This window comes from Sceloporus occidentalis, unplaced genomic scaffold (assembly GCF_023333645.1).
Source record: "Sceloporus occidentalis isolate IW3139 unplaced genomic scaffold, rSceOcc1.0.p SCAF_4, whole genome shotgun sequence".
Taxonomy (NCBI): Eukaryota; Metazoa; Chordata; class Lepidosauria; order Squamata; family Phrynosomatidae; genus Sceloporus; species Sceloporus occidentalis.
This window is the reverse complement of record NW_028316984.1, coordinates 29,564,224-29,581,298: the sequence shown is the minus strand read 5'-3', so window position 1 is coordinate 29,581,298 and position 17,075 is coordinate 29,564,224. Positions and strand designations below refer to the sequence as shown.

Here is a 17,075-nt window from a genome sequence, read left to right as displayed (position 1 = left end):
GGCCACCAGATGCTTAGGAGTTTCTGCCTTTTATAGAGGAGGAGGAGGAGGAGGAGGACCTTCGTAGTTTTATTTTTGAAAGCTGATCTTCAGGAATTGAAAGTAGAGCTCATAATTCATACTTCTGCTTCTTCATTCTTTTCTTTTCTTTTTTGGTTTTTGAGATATGAAATGTTAAATTATTCAGCATAATGCTATTGTGCTCTTCTCATCTTACAGTGCAGCCATCACAGTTTGGGCTGTAGTCCATGCTGTTTGAGGGAGCGAAGTATCTTCTGTGGTCTTTATCACTGCTACCAAATGAATGTCTATGGTTTCTGAATATTTTACTAAAACAGCACTTAAATATTTTTCTCACTTTAGCAGATTGTTGTACTGAGTACAATGAAAAGGTAATAAGTGTGGAGTGACAATCAAAGCATTAGGCTAAGGGGAAACCACAAAAATTGAATTTTTACTAGAAGCTTTGAAAAACAACAATTAGACCTATGTTGGAATGATAGTCCTAATGGAAAAAAACAAATGATCAAACAGCTCTACTAATTAGTTATAAAAGCAATTAAGCTAGGAAAGATGATGACAGGATGGGGGATATCATATATTCAGAACCTCATTTGTCCACTTGAGCCAAGTTCTAACAATAAAGAAAAAAATTCATCTCATGCTAATCAACTAACATGAAGCTTCTCACTTTCATCTTAGCTTTTGTTATCCTTGGACTTCTCTTCTTCTACAGCACTTTGAACCCCAGCCTTGTTCTTCTGATTTCTACCTCATGAATTGACTTGACTGCTTACCAGCTTTACTTATATGCAGTTCCAACTCTTTCCATCAAACTTTTCGCCAGCAAGAAGAGCAGTAAATTATCCCCACTACATGGTCCCATACAAACAAAATTTCTTCCTCTGCCCCTTTAGGTCTCAGCCTTGTGGGCTCATCCACTGTATGACCATTTGAGCCTTCCCTTAAGACTAGCTTGAAAATCACTCTGATTGGTATTCAAGAGACAACACTGGCAGAATAGAGAAATGTGCTCCAGAAGGTTGGTGACCTCTCCGGAAGATTTGTGGAAGTCTCCTTCCATGACTTGGATATTGTCCAATGTCTAAATGGAAAGCAACCATTTTATAACTAAGAATAGATGCAAAATAAGTTAATTGTTTCATCTCTTCACAGTCCATATGAAATGCTACTTACTCTGCCCACTCCATCTGGTCCTGTGGATGGCTGACCAGGAGGACCAGGGTCACCAGGTTGTCCAGGTATACCAGGTTCACCATCCAATCCTGGAGGACCACGGGCACCCTAAAAAGAGAGATGAAATAAACCAATACAAATATATAGAGAAGATGTAAAAGGCAATCTTGTAGAATTTATAAGACAACAGGAGCATTAGATCATGTATGCATACAATCAGTACAGAGAGCCTCACTTATTGACATGATCTATATGCACCAGTTCAGACAGCTTGGAAAACAATGGAAGGAAAACTGGAAATTAAAACAAATATTTCACATAACTGCCTAGAACCGTGATGGTGAACCTATGGCATGCATGTCTGAAGTGCCATGCGATGCCATTTCGCCTGGCACCCAGCAGGGAGGAGGAGGAGGAACAGGCACACATATGCCCATTGCTCCACTTCCCAGACTTTTCCCAGTCTTCAGCTGTCTCTCGGAAACAGCTGGAGGCTGGGAAAAGCACAGCGGGAGAAGGAACCACAGGCCTGTGCCTGTGACTCCTCCTCTTGGGCCTTTCCCTGCCTTCAGCTGTCTTTCGGAAACAGCTGAGGGCTGGGAAAAGCATGATAGAAGAAGAAGCCACAGGTGCGCACCTGTGGTTACTCCTCCAAGACCTTTCTCAGCCTTCAGATGTCTCTTTGAAAACAGCTTGAGGCCAGAAAAGGCACAGGAAGAGAAGTCCCACACCCAGGAGGGTGGACGTCCCACCCTCAGCACCAGGTAACAACCGTTGCCAGAAACATTCTTAGCTGGGACATGTGGCCCCAAAAAGGTTTGCCATCACTGGCCTAGAATAAAATCTGAAATGACTCTGTAACATAATGAACTTTATTGACGTGTTCATTTATGGGACTGCTCTATAATTTTGACTCTGATATGAATGAATTGGTGGTTGAATACATGAGACTTGGAGACTTGTTACTTGCATCTGCAGCAGGAAGCAATTGTTTCAGCCTGTAGGGAACTCCCATGTTTTTCTTTATGCTTTTCACCTCACCACTAGCACAGTGGTTATTATTTTCCCATGAATATAAAAATATTACAGTGGCTGTATAGTTCAATATTACTTTTGAACAGAGGTTTGAGGAGAAACAAAGTGGGAGACTGCCTGTCATACCCAAAGCATGCCCATGGCAGAAGCCAAAAGGGGCACATTTACTTGCCGTTTTAGCCCTGGTGATTTATTTAAAAACAAAACAAAACCCAGTCCCCTGCATTTGAACCAAGGGCAGGTCTAATTTGGTACATGAAGTCATTTGTTCTGAATCTAGAAACCTCTGTTTTGGAACCTACTTTCATCCAGAAGATCATCAATAGTAATTTTATAACCACGGAGCTTTTCACAATTGTAAGAAAACTTCCAGAGCAGATGTGCTACTCCCAAGGGTTACATGGTTTGGCTTTTGTTTTCATTTTTAATGTGCAACTGGAAACAAATTGGGCAGTTGGAAAAACATTGTAGTTGGAAAAATGATAGTATGCAATTGAAAAAAATGAGAGAGAAGCTAGACCCATTACAATTTATTAAGTCTTTATAAAGCACTTAAATAAACATATGGATTTTAAGCAGCATGCACACAACTTCGCTCTCAAGTCCAAACCACATTACAGTCAGTCCTCCATATCCATGGATTTTTTTATTCATGGATTGAAAATATTTTTAAAATATACAAATTCCAAAAAGCAAACCTTGATTTTGCTATTTTATATAAGGGATACTATTTTACTTTGCTATTGTATTTAACAGGACTTGAGCACCCATGGAGCCCAAATGCATCTGAGGAAGTAGACTTAAGTCTACAAAAGCTCATGCTGCCGACTTCTTTCATTAGTTAGTCTCAAAGGTGCTCTACATATTGATTCTACAGACTAACACAACTACATCTTTGAACCCATGTATTTTGTTATTCATAGGGGTTCCTGGAACAAAACCCCAGTTGATACCAACAGCCCAGTGTATCACACTTTCTTTTCTTTGGCTAAAACATCTTACTCTTCACCTTTACTATTGATTTTAAGCAATCCCTTGAGCTGTTCTTATCAGGCAATCATGGGGAAAACAGGAGAAGCCGAGTTTTGGAGAGTTTTAGCAGCACATTTGACAAGATAGCAGGAATGGCTCTTGCAGTGGTGTAAATGTCGCTGCACTTGGGATTTTTGTCCATGAATAAGCCAATAGTCCTATTAATTAATTAATAAGGAATATTCCCCCATTCATCATGACTGTATGGTAGATACAAACTGCTGACTCCTGTAGGGAAACAACCACAGAGTATAAGAAGCAAACAGGAAATTTATGCAGTTGGAATGTCTGCTTTTAAAACAAAACCAACAAACAAAACAAAAATAGCAGTGGTGTCTCCAGTGCACCCTAACCCACCCCCAGACAAGGATTATCAAGATTGCTCCACATAACTAAAATGGGTTGTAACCAAGAGGTTAGTTCGTTTTGTTGGGATTTTGGACTTTGCTGCGTAAGTATTGTGATTATTTTAAGACTTGATTTAACTAAAGGGAAAGGTTTTCCCTTGATATGAATGTCTAGCTGTAACTGACTGTAGGGGGGGGGGGCGGTTCTCATCTCCATTACTAAGCCAAAGAGCCAGCGCTGTCCGAAGACAACTCTGGTGATCATGTGGCCAGCATAACTGTGCCAAATGCTGTTACCTTCCCATAGAAGTGGTACCTATTTATCTACTTGCATTTACATGCTTTTGAATTACCAGGGTGGCAGACGTTGGCACTAGTGATGACAGCTCACTCTGGCCTGCAGCACTTGGGCCTCGAATTGCCAACATTCTGACTTTACAATTATCAGAACTGGCATCTTAACCAGTAAGCCAGCTCTTTTTACATCAAAATCATTTAGTTTTCCATCTACTATGCTTGTTTTGCTGCTATTTCTATTGGATGTGGACAGATGTAGGTAAGGAGATGGGACGCAGGGTTTCAGGGGGTGCAGCTCAGGACATAAATCCAATGTGATGATATAGTCAGGATCAATCTCTTCTCCACACTACAAGGGTATACAAAAGCTAGGACTGCTGGAAGTTGCAGTCCCTAAAGAACTGGAGTGCCACAGTTGCCTACCCTTGCTTTTGTGCAACTTAGAGCATAGAGCACATGTGCAAAGATGCACACTATACATTAACTGGAAGATGAGAACAAAGGTTACATGTGTATTCCTTAAGCAGGCTGTGTTATTACTTCCAATGTATTGATATATGAAGATTGGGTAGCACATAAATAGGTTCAATTTTTTTTCTCCAACCTCCACATGTTTATCAAATCCACAGATATGGTTGCTTGAGGGTGTAGGCATCATCTCTTGGTCAGAATGTTTAGTTCAGATATTCTCTGAACAATATTTCAGCCCTGGAACTTCTATGGCAGGTAACTGGATACTACTGTGATACAAAAATAGCCACCATAATGGGTTGAGACTGACACTGCCCTCAAAGATATATGAACAGATTTCAAAAAAAATAATATCTGTGTAATTACAGTGAATAATAAGAACAGCATTTTTAGTCTAAAGGCATTGATGCATCAATATACTGAAATACAATGCAATAAATTTTTAAAATTGCATTCCATAGAGGTCAGCCACAGTGTTTCTTAAGTCAACTTCTCCCAGAATGCAATGCACAATGGAAAGAAGTAATGCTTCAGAAAGCCACTAGATGTCATTACATTACACTGTTATCACTCTATTTTTAATTCAGTACTTAAATCAGATGTTAAAATGTTCCAACATGACTATTCTGTAGCCGAAACACTAATCCAGTCAAATCAACAGATGAAATTCAGTACACATGTTTCTTTATACATTCTTTGGGTTCTCTGTATCTTGTTAAGAATGTCAATTCACAGTTCAGTCACAACTGGCAAAATCTCTTTTCTATGTAGTTCATACAGATACACTAGCCTTGTCAAGATATAGACTCATAGAGAAGATGTATGAGGCCCTCAGATGTTGTTGGGCTGCAGTCCCCATTGACCAGGATAGTTAGGACTGCAATCCTTTCCCATCCCTGTTCTAAACCTAGTTACAGTATATGGTCAGAACAGATCTCTGATTCTAGAAGAGCAAAATTGCATACCATGGCCCCAGTACTTAAATAGTTTCTTAGCTTAAATCTCATTTGAATCAGACAGGTTAACTACATTACTTACTTGGAACGTAAGTACAAATATTTCTGAACATAGACTGGGCACTATATGGTAGAAACCTCAGCAGCAAGCAATCATGGTCCTTATGCTGATGTGGCTTTGGTTGCTATCACACAGCTACATCCAACAGATTTGGACTCAACAATACTGCTACATGATATAACTATAATTTAAATCTAGATGAAATATTTCATTACTTTCTGTACATTTCTGTTATGAAGAAATGGCTTTTCCGCGAATGCTTTGCTGACAGGAGAGGAGAGGAGAGGGGACGCTTCAGTGACGCTTCAGAAGCGTGACCGGCTATCACACCTTCACGCTTCTGGAGCATTTTACTGGTGTTATAACCATGGTAAACCTCCCATGTGATAATCCCCTATGATTTTCCTTCATCTTTGCTCATTGGGAGGGTGTCCATCAAAACAGCATGTTCTCTTCTTTAGACATGTCACTTTCCATGTGCTGAAAAGGACAACAGAATTGGTGGAGCACCGCCCTGGAGCCCTGCTCACATGTTGATTCAAACTCAGTGAGTAAGAGAGGAATTGGGCTATCGTAAACCTGGCCAATGTACATCACCACCACAATTATTATATACAATTAAAGGTAAAGGATAAATGTTTCCCATTTGACAAGTTGTCTAGCCATGTCCAACTATAGAGGGTGGTGCTCATCTCCATTACTAAGCAAAAGAGCCAGCATTGTCAAAAACAACTCTGTGATCATGTGGTCAGCATAACTGCAGAGAAAACTGTTACCATCCCACCGAAGTGGTACTTATTTATCGACTAGCACTTTTACATGCTTTCGAACTGCTAGGTTGGCAGAAGCTGGGACTAGTGATGGAAGTTCACTCTATATCATGGTACTTGGGCCTCAAACTGCCAATGCGCCGATCTCGCAATTGTCAGAGTCAGCATCTTAACCGCTGATACACCACATCCCATTATATACCATTACTGCACATGAATTTTAACTAAATCATGTGATGCAATCATGTTATCAGTCTAATTTGTGTAACTATCAAGGTTAGAAAGGAGTTGTTGTTTATAATTAAACAAGTACAGTCATCCTTCCATATTTGCAGCTTTGATATTTGCGGATTTGATTATTCACAGATTTCATTAATATGTTCTCTCTAGGACTGTCTATGTCCTCCAGTGCAACCCTGTGGTCAACTTTAACTAAAAGTTGCACGGAAAGACCATTTGTAGCTACTCCAGTGCCATGCTATGGTCAGTGTATATTGGACATTGACCACAGAGTTGCACTGGAGGACCTAGAGATTCCTAGAGAGGTGTCCTCTCAGGTAAAAACTGTGTTTTTGTTATTTGCGGTTTTTCCATATTCACAGAGGTCTTGCTCCCCTAACCCTAGCAAATATGGAGGGGCAACTGTAATTCTTGTAGAATTCAAATACATAGCTGTGTTACTCTGGATCAGTATGCAAAGGGAACTTGTTGCACACTTGAGACTAACTGAAAGAAAGAAGTCGGTAGCATAAGCTTTCATAGATTAAGGGCCAGAGCAGATGGGCAGGAAAAAATGGCTTGAATTTGGATTTTCTGAAAGTGGGTTGAAACCCTGCTGTCCACACAACCTGCTCCCAAGGCGGGCCAAACACCAACAAGCTGTCTGCACCATATGGCATCAAGCTGTGTTGTGGGTTTGTTTTATTGCCTCCTCCTCAGCATGCATATACACCACTGCACAAACCACCAACTGCAACCTCCAATTGCCTCCTTCTTCCCACTCAGATGCCATTCCATTTAATACATCTACAGTGCATCAGTGCATCGGTACGCTCAGTGATACACTGGCAAAGCACAATCATGGAGGCCCCCCAATATATGCCCACTTCACCCCATGCCATCATGTTGGACTGTCTGGTTTGTTTATGGATTATTGGTGATTGCATTTTTGCTTTGCCACAGTTCCGTACTGGCACTGGGCTGTTTATATGTCAGTGTGATAATGTGTATTTTCTACCTTGAGTCAGAGTATCCCAGCTTCTTTTTGTTCCAGTTTTTAGCCCAGGAGCATGGCTTCATTTTGCTTTCCACCAGCTTTTATCTTGTGCATCATCTAAACACTTCACCTTCAAAGCCCTTTATTTAGCTAATGCAGACTACCCCTAAGTCTACTTCACATACATTTCTATGAAAGCTTATGCTACCAACCTCTTACTCTCAGTTAAGTTCAAAGATGCTACAAGATCCCTTTGCAAGTAATACTTGTGTTTTTAACAAATAACTTGCTTAACCATTAGTAATTTTAAAAATTTTAACTCTCAAGTTGTAAAACCAAAGAAATTAAAATCTGGCCTAGCCCTTTTTACTTTTAAAAATGTAAAACTGAAATCCAATTGATTTCAACTGGATTTATTTGCAAGTATGGAGGCCATCCTTTTCTTCTCCAGATCATTGGTGTGGCAACCGCACGGCCTCGACAACGATCCACAGTAAAAAGAAGCTCCGAAATGGAGCTCCTTGCTGCGACACCACCAAGGCATCATTTCCGCATTGTGGCGCTGCGGTTACGTCACACACACGCCGCACTGTTTGGACGCGATGCGTGTGTGATGTAATCTCTACACAGCTGTGTGGATGGCGCCACATAACGATGGCGCTGTCCACACAAACTAGGGCTTGGGAGCGTGTGGTTGCTGCATGCTCCCTAGCCCTAGTTTTCGCCCGAGGGTGCCACAAGGCGCTCTTTTGTATCGGGCCTATATGTGTTTACACTATCAACTTAAATTACTGTTATATTCAAAAATGTAAACTTATGTCTTATCTACTATTGGTTGTGTTACAAATTCTGGCAAGACAGTGCCAGCCACATCTTTTGTTAGTGAGATCACAGGTAAATGGCCCAGAGTGGGTGGCAGATATCTCTTTGTGGGAACTGTTAGAAGAAGGTTTCTTGATCATGTCCAGACTGTGGAAACTATTTATGGAAAATGACTCATTCGTTTCCCTTGCCTATGCCCCTACAGCTAGAGGCTATGAAATAAACTACTATTTGAGAAAGACAGAAAACAGGGAGAGGGACAGATGGGAGATGGCATCTGGAAGGCATCTTAAGGGTCTCTGGGGAGCTGGTGTCTGAGTGGATTTACTGACTGCAAGGGCTTATGCTGCCAGCCTTCACCTATGCTCTGTACTGTGAATGTGTATGTGTCTCTATGTCACCTGTTGATTTAGCGTGACCAGTAAATTAATTACTGGTCAGTAGAAAAGGATTCTCCGTGTGCTTTTGTGAGCTAAGAGTCTAAATACCTTGAAGGCACCAGATCCTGCCTGATCTTGGAAACTAAGCAAAGTCAGGCCTAGTTAGTACCTGAGGAACTACTAAGGAATACCAGCTGTTGAAAGTTATATTCAGAGGAGGGTAATGGTGAAACACCTCCCAGTAGTCCTTGCCTAAGAAAGCCTTCTGAAGTACATGTGATTGTCATGGGAACTAGAAGGCACATACTTTACTTTGGAGTTTAGCACACAGCTAAATAATCTGGCTTATCTTGCCCGATTTGAATCGTCTTCCAGGATGGCGCCAAATATTATCCTATGCATTTTGCCACCAATGCTGCCTGACACGTAAAACCCGGCTCCCAGCTGCACTCAGCCGGCTGATTTGCAAGGTCAGGAGCTTCCCAGTTTTGCAAATTGGCCAGCTCAGCTTGAATTCTAGCCAGGATTTAGGTCTTGTTTTATGTAGGAGGCAGCATCGGAGGCAAAATGCATATGATAAAATCTGGCTGCATCCCAGAAAAAGATTCAAACTGGGCAAGGTAAACCAGATTATTTAGCTGTGCACTAAACTCCTTTGTTGGTTTTGTCTCATATTGCACCATTGGAAAGACAAACGTCCACATCTTGTTAATAAATGGACTGAGGGCCTCATTATCTTTGAACATTTGAACCTATTGCCTAACTAATAATACAGGTGCCCCCCACTTATTCAACAGGTTGGGGATTACACCACTGTCAGAAAGGAGAAAACATCAAAATGCAGAACCATTATGATAGTGTACAGTACTCTGGTCCCTAACCTGTCAGATAAGCAGAGGTGCCTGGTACTTCATTAAAGCCTATAATCTCTGCTTCTAAATCCTGAGAGAGGGAGACAATCACAAGTTGCAGAGGAAGAAGAAAAATGGAAGACGTGGACCATACTTATGACAACTCCCCCTCCGACACGGACCACCCCACGGCTCTTGCCCTCTTTCCCTCACCTAGAATCTCAGACCCACTTCTCTCCAATTGGCCAATTTTGGCCCAAGGATTCCTAGTGCGAGAGGGAGAGAGCCCCTCTTCCTCCTCCTTCCTCCTCCCTTCCTCTCTCCGCTCCTACTGCAGGGCTGGGAAGTGAAAGAAGGCAAAGTCATAAGAGCCAGCTCTGCTAGTGGTGGTTCAGAAAGGGGGCAGCCAGCTGCAAAACTTCCCAGCACAGGCTTTGGCTGCTATGCCTGCCGTTTTCTTTCCCACAACAGTAGCAGTGCGCACTTGTATTTCATTTTATACATCTCTTATTACCGGAGGGGAGGGGGGCACAGCTGTGGCAGCTTCTTCACATGTGTTTTACCTGCTTATGCAGAATGTCCTGCTCATGATTCCCCAACTGGCAAGCCTTACACCTATGGGTTATCCAATTTCCCCTTCACAGCCTGCCCTCCACAGCTAACAACCTGGGTGGTGGTGATGGCGGTGGCAATTTCTTCTCTTCTTTTGTACTCACTTCACCCCCTCACACACTATCTGCTCACCTGCTCTCCCACCACAACATTAACTCTGTCTCATCTGCATGCGCAGACAGCCAACTTTCTACAGTTCAAAACTTTCCTTTCCTCCCCCTTCATTTTCTTTCCTTCATGGAAGGAGAGACCCCACTTCTGCACTTTCAGACTTTCTAAGTTATATGTAACCAGAACTCATTAATTCAACACATGGTCAATGAGTGGATCACACATCAAATATATAGATTATGGTATAATTTAGAACTGTTTAAAGAGTGGAAAGGAGTTTAAAAAAACCAAGACCACCTGTATGAATATTTATTTCAAGACTTCAGGGCTGTACAGAACTGCCTGAAAGGGGCAGGTCTGTGACACCCCTGGAAGCGCAAGATTGGGGCCACTGTAACCGCACGCACAGCTTCTCTTCATCCCGGAAAAGGGGTGCCCTTGCGGCTTCATGCCTCCCAGCACCCTGACCCTAAAGAGGAGAAAGGGGTTGCCCCTTTCTCCTCTGCATCGCTGGCACCCACCTTCAAGTCCATGCCGCTGGTAAGGCACCATAAACGCACTCCAGTGGCGCAATGACGTGTCCTGTATGATGCGCAGTTTGGACACGTTGCACAGAACACGTCATGGATGTGCACCCTGTGTGGGCGGGGCTGCACAATCATGGTGGCTTACTGCACGCTCCCTAACCCTAATATTGGTGGCAGCATGGCGCTTTTGGCCCACCTGTCTCAGGCCTATGTTGTCTTTAAACTTTCACATTGTTGCACTTCTACTTTTTCTTCTTCTCCATCTTTCCCTTAGATCTTTCTTTCTTTCTTTCCTTTCCTTTCCTTTCCTTTCTTCTTTTCTTTATATTATTTGACCATGATAAATACATACATAAAAACTGATGCCTTCTATTTCCATTTGCAAATAAAATACAGTCCAAAACAAACTGCAGAAATAATCCAATTTGAGATTGCTTTAACTGCTCTGGCTCAGTACTAGGGAATCCTGGGAAATGTAGTTTATTGTGACACCAGAGCTGTACTAGGGAATCCTGGGAAATGTAGTTTATTGTGACACCAGAGCTCTGTGACAGAGAAGGCTAAATATCTCACAAAACTACAGTTACCAGAATCCCCTAGCATTCTTAAGAGCTAAAAGTCCCCAGAAGGAAGTCACGCATGGAACTTTTAAGTCTTTGGGATGGACACATCTGTTAATTTCACTTTCTGCCACATTTGAATTATTCCAAATTTTTGGTAAATTCTTATCAAACTGAATTAAAAATTGTCATCCCTCCTAAATCACCACTCATGAAAGTAGATAATGCATAACAATATATCAAGTAAGATTCCTGAAAGACTATCTAACAACTTACAGGTCTTCCTTTTGGCCCTCGAGCTCCTCTCGGTCCTTGTGATCCTGGAGGTCCCTAAAAGAACAATTAAAACAGTTACGGGTACACACCTTATTTTGATGATAGTTCTGCTTGCAGATTAAATTTCAATAACAGTCTGATGAAACTTCACATGAAGGTATTGGAAAAGTTGTTGCAACTTTCATTTGGTCCCATACATTTTGTTTTGTGACTTTGCCATAGTGGTCTTTAGTCATTCTTCTAGGGTAGTGTTTTTCAACCTTGGATCCACCAGATGCTGAAAGCCCCAGTCAACATGACCAATCATAAGGAAATCTGGGGAGCGAAGTCTAAAAGCATGTGAACCAGTGACTGAGAACCATTATTCTAGGGTACTCTTTGAAACTGGGATTTCACTAATGCAAAGAATGGTAATGGCAGAGAAATTTCACAAAAGAGCATTTAGTACACCGAACTGCTATTCTTCCGGTGCAATATGAAGCAAGAGAAGAACACCAAGTATTTCCTAGTTTTATTCTCAGCTCATGCAGGGCAGTAGTAGGTACCAACAATGTTGGCAGTGCTCTGCTTAAAATTAGGAGTACTACAGCAATCTTCTTTAACCTGGTGCTTTCTAAATTTGCCCGACTACTACTCCAAACATAGAAAGAATGTGCTCCATAACCTTTCATTTTGAGCTATAGCCCTTGCATAGTGGGCTCTTGTTATCTGCAGGTTTGCCATCTGCTGATTTGAGCTTCCACAGACATCAAGCCCTGTTGTTCTTAATGGAGGTGTGTGTACATGACTGCGCCACATTGGGGAAAATGGGGCTTGAGGTCCTAAAACTTTTTTCTTATCTGTGGGTGGGGTGGGTGGATCCAGAACAGATCCCCCATGGATACAAAGGGACAACTATATATAATCTCCTGGCAAGTTATGGTAGGAAAATATTGCCATAAATGATAGCTTCTCTTCATTTTGATAATTCATCACTGGGTTTTGCAGTAAAATTCCTCAGAATCCACAGAGCCAGCATCAGATCAGAACAACATAACAGTACTTTACAATGATTTTTTTCAGAGCTATCATAGGAAATAAAATAGAATATCTGTGCCAACATATGGATATTTACATTTAGAAAAAAGCTCAGTTGTTGGGAAAACTAGAAGATTCACCATCCTGAGCATTTTTTCTCTTGTGCAGGGGATTTTTGTATATACACTGAAGGTTATTCTCCTCCTAACTCTGAATCTTAGATCTTCTGTTATCAACCAACACTACAATTCAGTGTAGGATTAAGCATCAGGTTATAATTCACTTAGTATATAACCCAGTTTTTTTAGAGAAATGTAATTCTAGGAGGAGAAAATTGGAGCACAGGCACATGGACTGAGCAGGGTATGCTTAACTCTCTCCTTCATCTGTCCGTTTCCATCTGCTCATTCACCACTCACCTTCAAGTCTAACCTGTATTTTTTCAAATATAAATATGGCCAAAGATAATCAAACACTTGGTGAGAAAGCCACTATAAAGAGTACTGAAATTCAAAGTCTTTCAGAGTATTACATATGAGGTCTATGTTTAAGGAGGAGTAATAACTAATACAGATAGGAATGTTATATAAAAGACCTCATCCACAACGATCTCTAGATTAGTCTGAAAAAGCTATTTGACAGTGGCATAGGCTGCTTCAGAGGATGGTGGACTCTCTTTCTTTGGAGATCTTTAAACAGAAGTTGGATAGGCATCTTTTAGGAGTGCTTTCACTGTATATTCCTAAATGGGATGGGCTTGAACTAGATGGCTCTTGCAGCTTCTTCCAGTTCTCTAAGATTATATGATTCTATGATTGTAAGACCTATAACATGGATATTCACCAAGAAGTAGACGAAGAATATGATAATCAACTGGTTAACAACAACACAAGAACAGGTGCCCAAGTTAAGAGGAAAGTGCCTGCTACTTTGGAAAATTGAAACTTAAGGAGTCACTGAAATGCAGCCCAATACTAGGAGAGTATTCAGTGCTCTTTGAAAAACATTGCAGGTAGTGATTACTTACAGCTGGTCCAGACCGTCCTCTTATACCAGTAACCTACAGAAAGAGAAAAACAATAAAACAGCTTTAATAACATGTCAGACTTTTGTCATCTCTCTGTAACAGCTTCCATTGACATTTCCACAAAAATTTTGCAGAAGCAGCAAAAGTGGGCAAAATACATGCAATAATTGGGGGAGTTTGAGGAGGGACATCTATTTCCCTTACCCCATGTCCTTCACACACACACATTTCATACACTCTTTTCAACCACAGCCTACTTTTTTATACATGTGCATGAAGTGTTGATTCTGGTTTTAACAGGCCCTTCATCAAGATTCCCCTCAAAGTAGATTTTTTGATGTTGTTATACAATAATAATACACATTATTTTTCAACAGGGATATCCATTTTCTGCCCTAAAACATGTTTTCTGTTCAGGAAAAAGACATTTGTTTGTACATATGAATTTTCTCCAAGTATGTCTTAAAGCAGGAAGACACTCATGGCTGGAGTGATAAACTTGAAGGATCTATATCCAGGATTCCCAATCATGCAATAGTGCAAGATTATGTTGTTGTCGACTTCAACTCATAGCAGCTCTGTGAGTGAGACACCTCCAGATCCACCTGTCATCAACTGTTCTGCTCAGGTCCTTAAGGCTCAGGGCCCTGGCTTCCTTGACTGAGTCCACCCATCTAATATGGGTTTTTCCTCTCTTTGTAACTACTGTCCACCTTTCCTAGCATTATCCTAGCATTGTGTGTCATGCCTTCTCATGATGTGTCTGAAGCATGACCACCTCGATACAAAATTATATGTCACAAAAATCATGAGTCTTGTCCTGCAAACCATTTGCAAAAGATTTTTTTATTCTTCAAAATGTCTTCTTAACAAATCTATAAAAAGACCAACAATGTTGTGATTGAATAATTAAATTAGCTAGTCTCATCTAGTAGTAGTGTCCATAATATCACTCCAGACACCCAGCTGATAAAAATCATACACATTTCCTTACTAGCTAAACAATACACATAGCTAATGAAAAATCACATAGTTTTATGAGCAGCCAACAATCTACTTTCTACATTTCATTTACCTCTGACCCAACTGTTAAAAGTTTCCCACCTACCTATGTATGTATATGTCCTTTTAGATTGTACGCCATTGGTTAGTTATGTGGTTATGTGTTAATTTTATGATGTTTGTAAAGCACCATGTAGATTTATGGCACTATATAAGTAAACATTAATAATAATAATAATAATAATAATAATAATAATCCTTATATGTTACAATAACACATAGAATATTTGATCTAATGAACTAGACACCAGACCAGTCCGCACATGTTTTATACCATATCATATTGGTTAGCCTCTAAAGTACTGCAATAATTGGCTATATATTCTCAAAATTGTTATTTTAATCATTATTTTTGTTTTATTATAATTCACCTGTAGGAGGAACAGGTAGGATAAAATGCCAAATAAATAAATAAATAAATGCTTTATATTCTACAATGAGAATACAGGGGGAGAATTCTCCTTTTACATTCAATCCTGTCCCCTTCCCATTGGGAAGGCATGAAGAAAACTCTCTGCCCATAGTTAGGAGGAGTTTGGGGGCAAGGGAGCCTCTTCAGATCCCTGGCACATCATATGTAGATCAGAGCAGTCCAATGGTGGAAGTGCCTCCATCTGAACAGACCACATCCTATAACAGTACTTTTGCAGTGCAAAGCAAAATGGCAAGAAAACAACTTACCACTGGGACAATTCCAGGTTCCCCTTTTTGACCCTGCAAGATAGGAAACAAAGTTTATCTCCAACAGCAGAATACTGAAAATGCTTCTAAGTAAGTACTTCTCTGCATCTCACATTCTGCATGAAACATAACCAGACAGCGTAATAATTTAAAGGGAGGAAAGCTTTTTGCAGATTTTTAGAAACCGTTTTGACATCCTTTACCATTAGAGACAGTGTTAAATCAGTACTAGGCCCCTACAGTTCAATTTCTAATATTCTGATTATGCAAAGATGCGAAGGTAGCTTTTTTGCAATTATAAATACAGTAACAATATTCTAAACATTATATTATGTTATATTATATTAATTATATTATATTAATATCTCACCTTCCTCCTGGTATAAGACTAGTTTTTCTCAGTCCTGTTATTCCCTCCATTTTTATTTTATTTTTTAAAAAATCATCAGTTTCTTTGCACCAAAGAAACACTGACATAGAACAGTCTTACTTGCACCACCTTATTCCTCTAATGCTCTTCAGTAATCACACCAATCCTTTTGGGACTCTTTGAGAAAATTTCACAGTTTTTTCACACAAAAACATTGTTCTTTGCACAATACAACAATGTTTTGACTTAACAAATCCCCACTGTATTTGCACCTTTAAAAAAATCAAAACAAAAAAAGAATGCTGGAAGAAAGCGCTGGGCATTTGCCTTTGGCACAAAAAAAAAAAAACCTTGCCTCAGTGTTGTTGACAATAGTTCTTGTCAAGCATAAGCACATGTTCATTGCATTCCTACACTCCACAAAGAAGTTCATCACACCTTTACACATATTTTCTTCAAGCACTAGAAGATTTGGTTTTTCCCTAAGGCTTTTTAAAACATCAAGCAAACTTGTTTATTACGCTCTGTCATTCTGCCCCTTTCCTCTGCTCATTTCTACAGTTTTGTTTCATGATTCATTTTATTATTTTAATTATTTTATTGTTAGCTTCCCTTAAGGTCCAAGCATCTGTACAGACTTCTGCCCCTCCAGTAAGCCTTCATGGTGTACTTACAAACTACACAAGGAACAGAACTCCTAAGGGACCCTGACCCTGTACGACTATTCAAATAGCACATCATATGCATCTGTGTTAATCACAAGGTTGGGTTTGTCTTTTTTTCTTTAAAAGAAAAAGACATTTTCTTGTCTTCCCAAAAGGCTTCTATTATCTACCTGAAGCTGAAAGGTGCTGTAATGATTTATGTTATTTGCATATGTTAATGAATTTGTGGGGGGAAGATATTAACAGTTCCTTAAGGTTTATTGAAAGAAGCATTGTGATGCTTCATAGCGACCTGCAATGAAGGATGGAGATTTATATGTGAGATTTAATAGAGAAAAGTAAATAAAATAGTAAAGCTTACCTTTCGACCTCTACCTGGAAAGGGGAAAATAAAACAAAATAAATTAATACAGCTCATTTCCCAGCATTTATACACACAGTCATTTCCATTTGGGCAGTACAAGTGTTGAAACACAAATTCCTGAATGAATTTTGAATCCTGGAGTGAATCAGACCAATTTGCAATAATTTCTACCAGCTCTGTACTGAATCAGGTTGGGCCAAATCAGTTCCAGAGCAGGACACCTTAGTTGAAAGCAATCTGGATTGATGTGGCATCTCCGACATCAAATATAAGTGGAGAAGAGACAGAATATGGCCTAAATCCTGTCTGTTAGTCCATTGAAACAATTGTTGAATATTGAATCAATACACAGGTAAAGCCCATTGATA

The 17,075-nt window shown here is 40.2% G+C and overlaps 1 protein-coding gene across 1 annotated transcript in view; it reads right to left on the bottom strand.

Moving 5' to 3' along the window:
- Positions 1-17,075, bottom strand: part of COL5A2 (collagen type V alpha 2 chain) — a 174,939-nt gene that overhangs the window by 75,589 nt on the left and 82,275 nt on the right. Inside the window, exons 3-7 of the mRNA XM_089519615.1 lie at positions 16,705-16,718; positions 15,309-15,341; positions 13,566-13,598; positions 11,522-11,575; positions 1,198-1,305 (exon numbers count right to left, since the gene is read on the bottom strand). Coding sequence (XP_089375741.1) covers positions 1,198-1,305; positions 11,522-11,575; positions 13,566-13,598; positions 15,309-15,341; positions 16,705-16,718 — 242 coding nt within the window. The remainder of the gene's footprint in view (positions 1-1,197; positions 1,306-11,521; positions 11,576-13,565; positions 13,599-15,308; positions 15,342-16,704; positions 16,719-17,075) is intronic.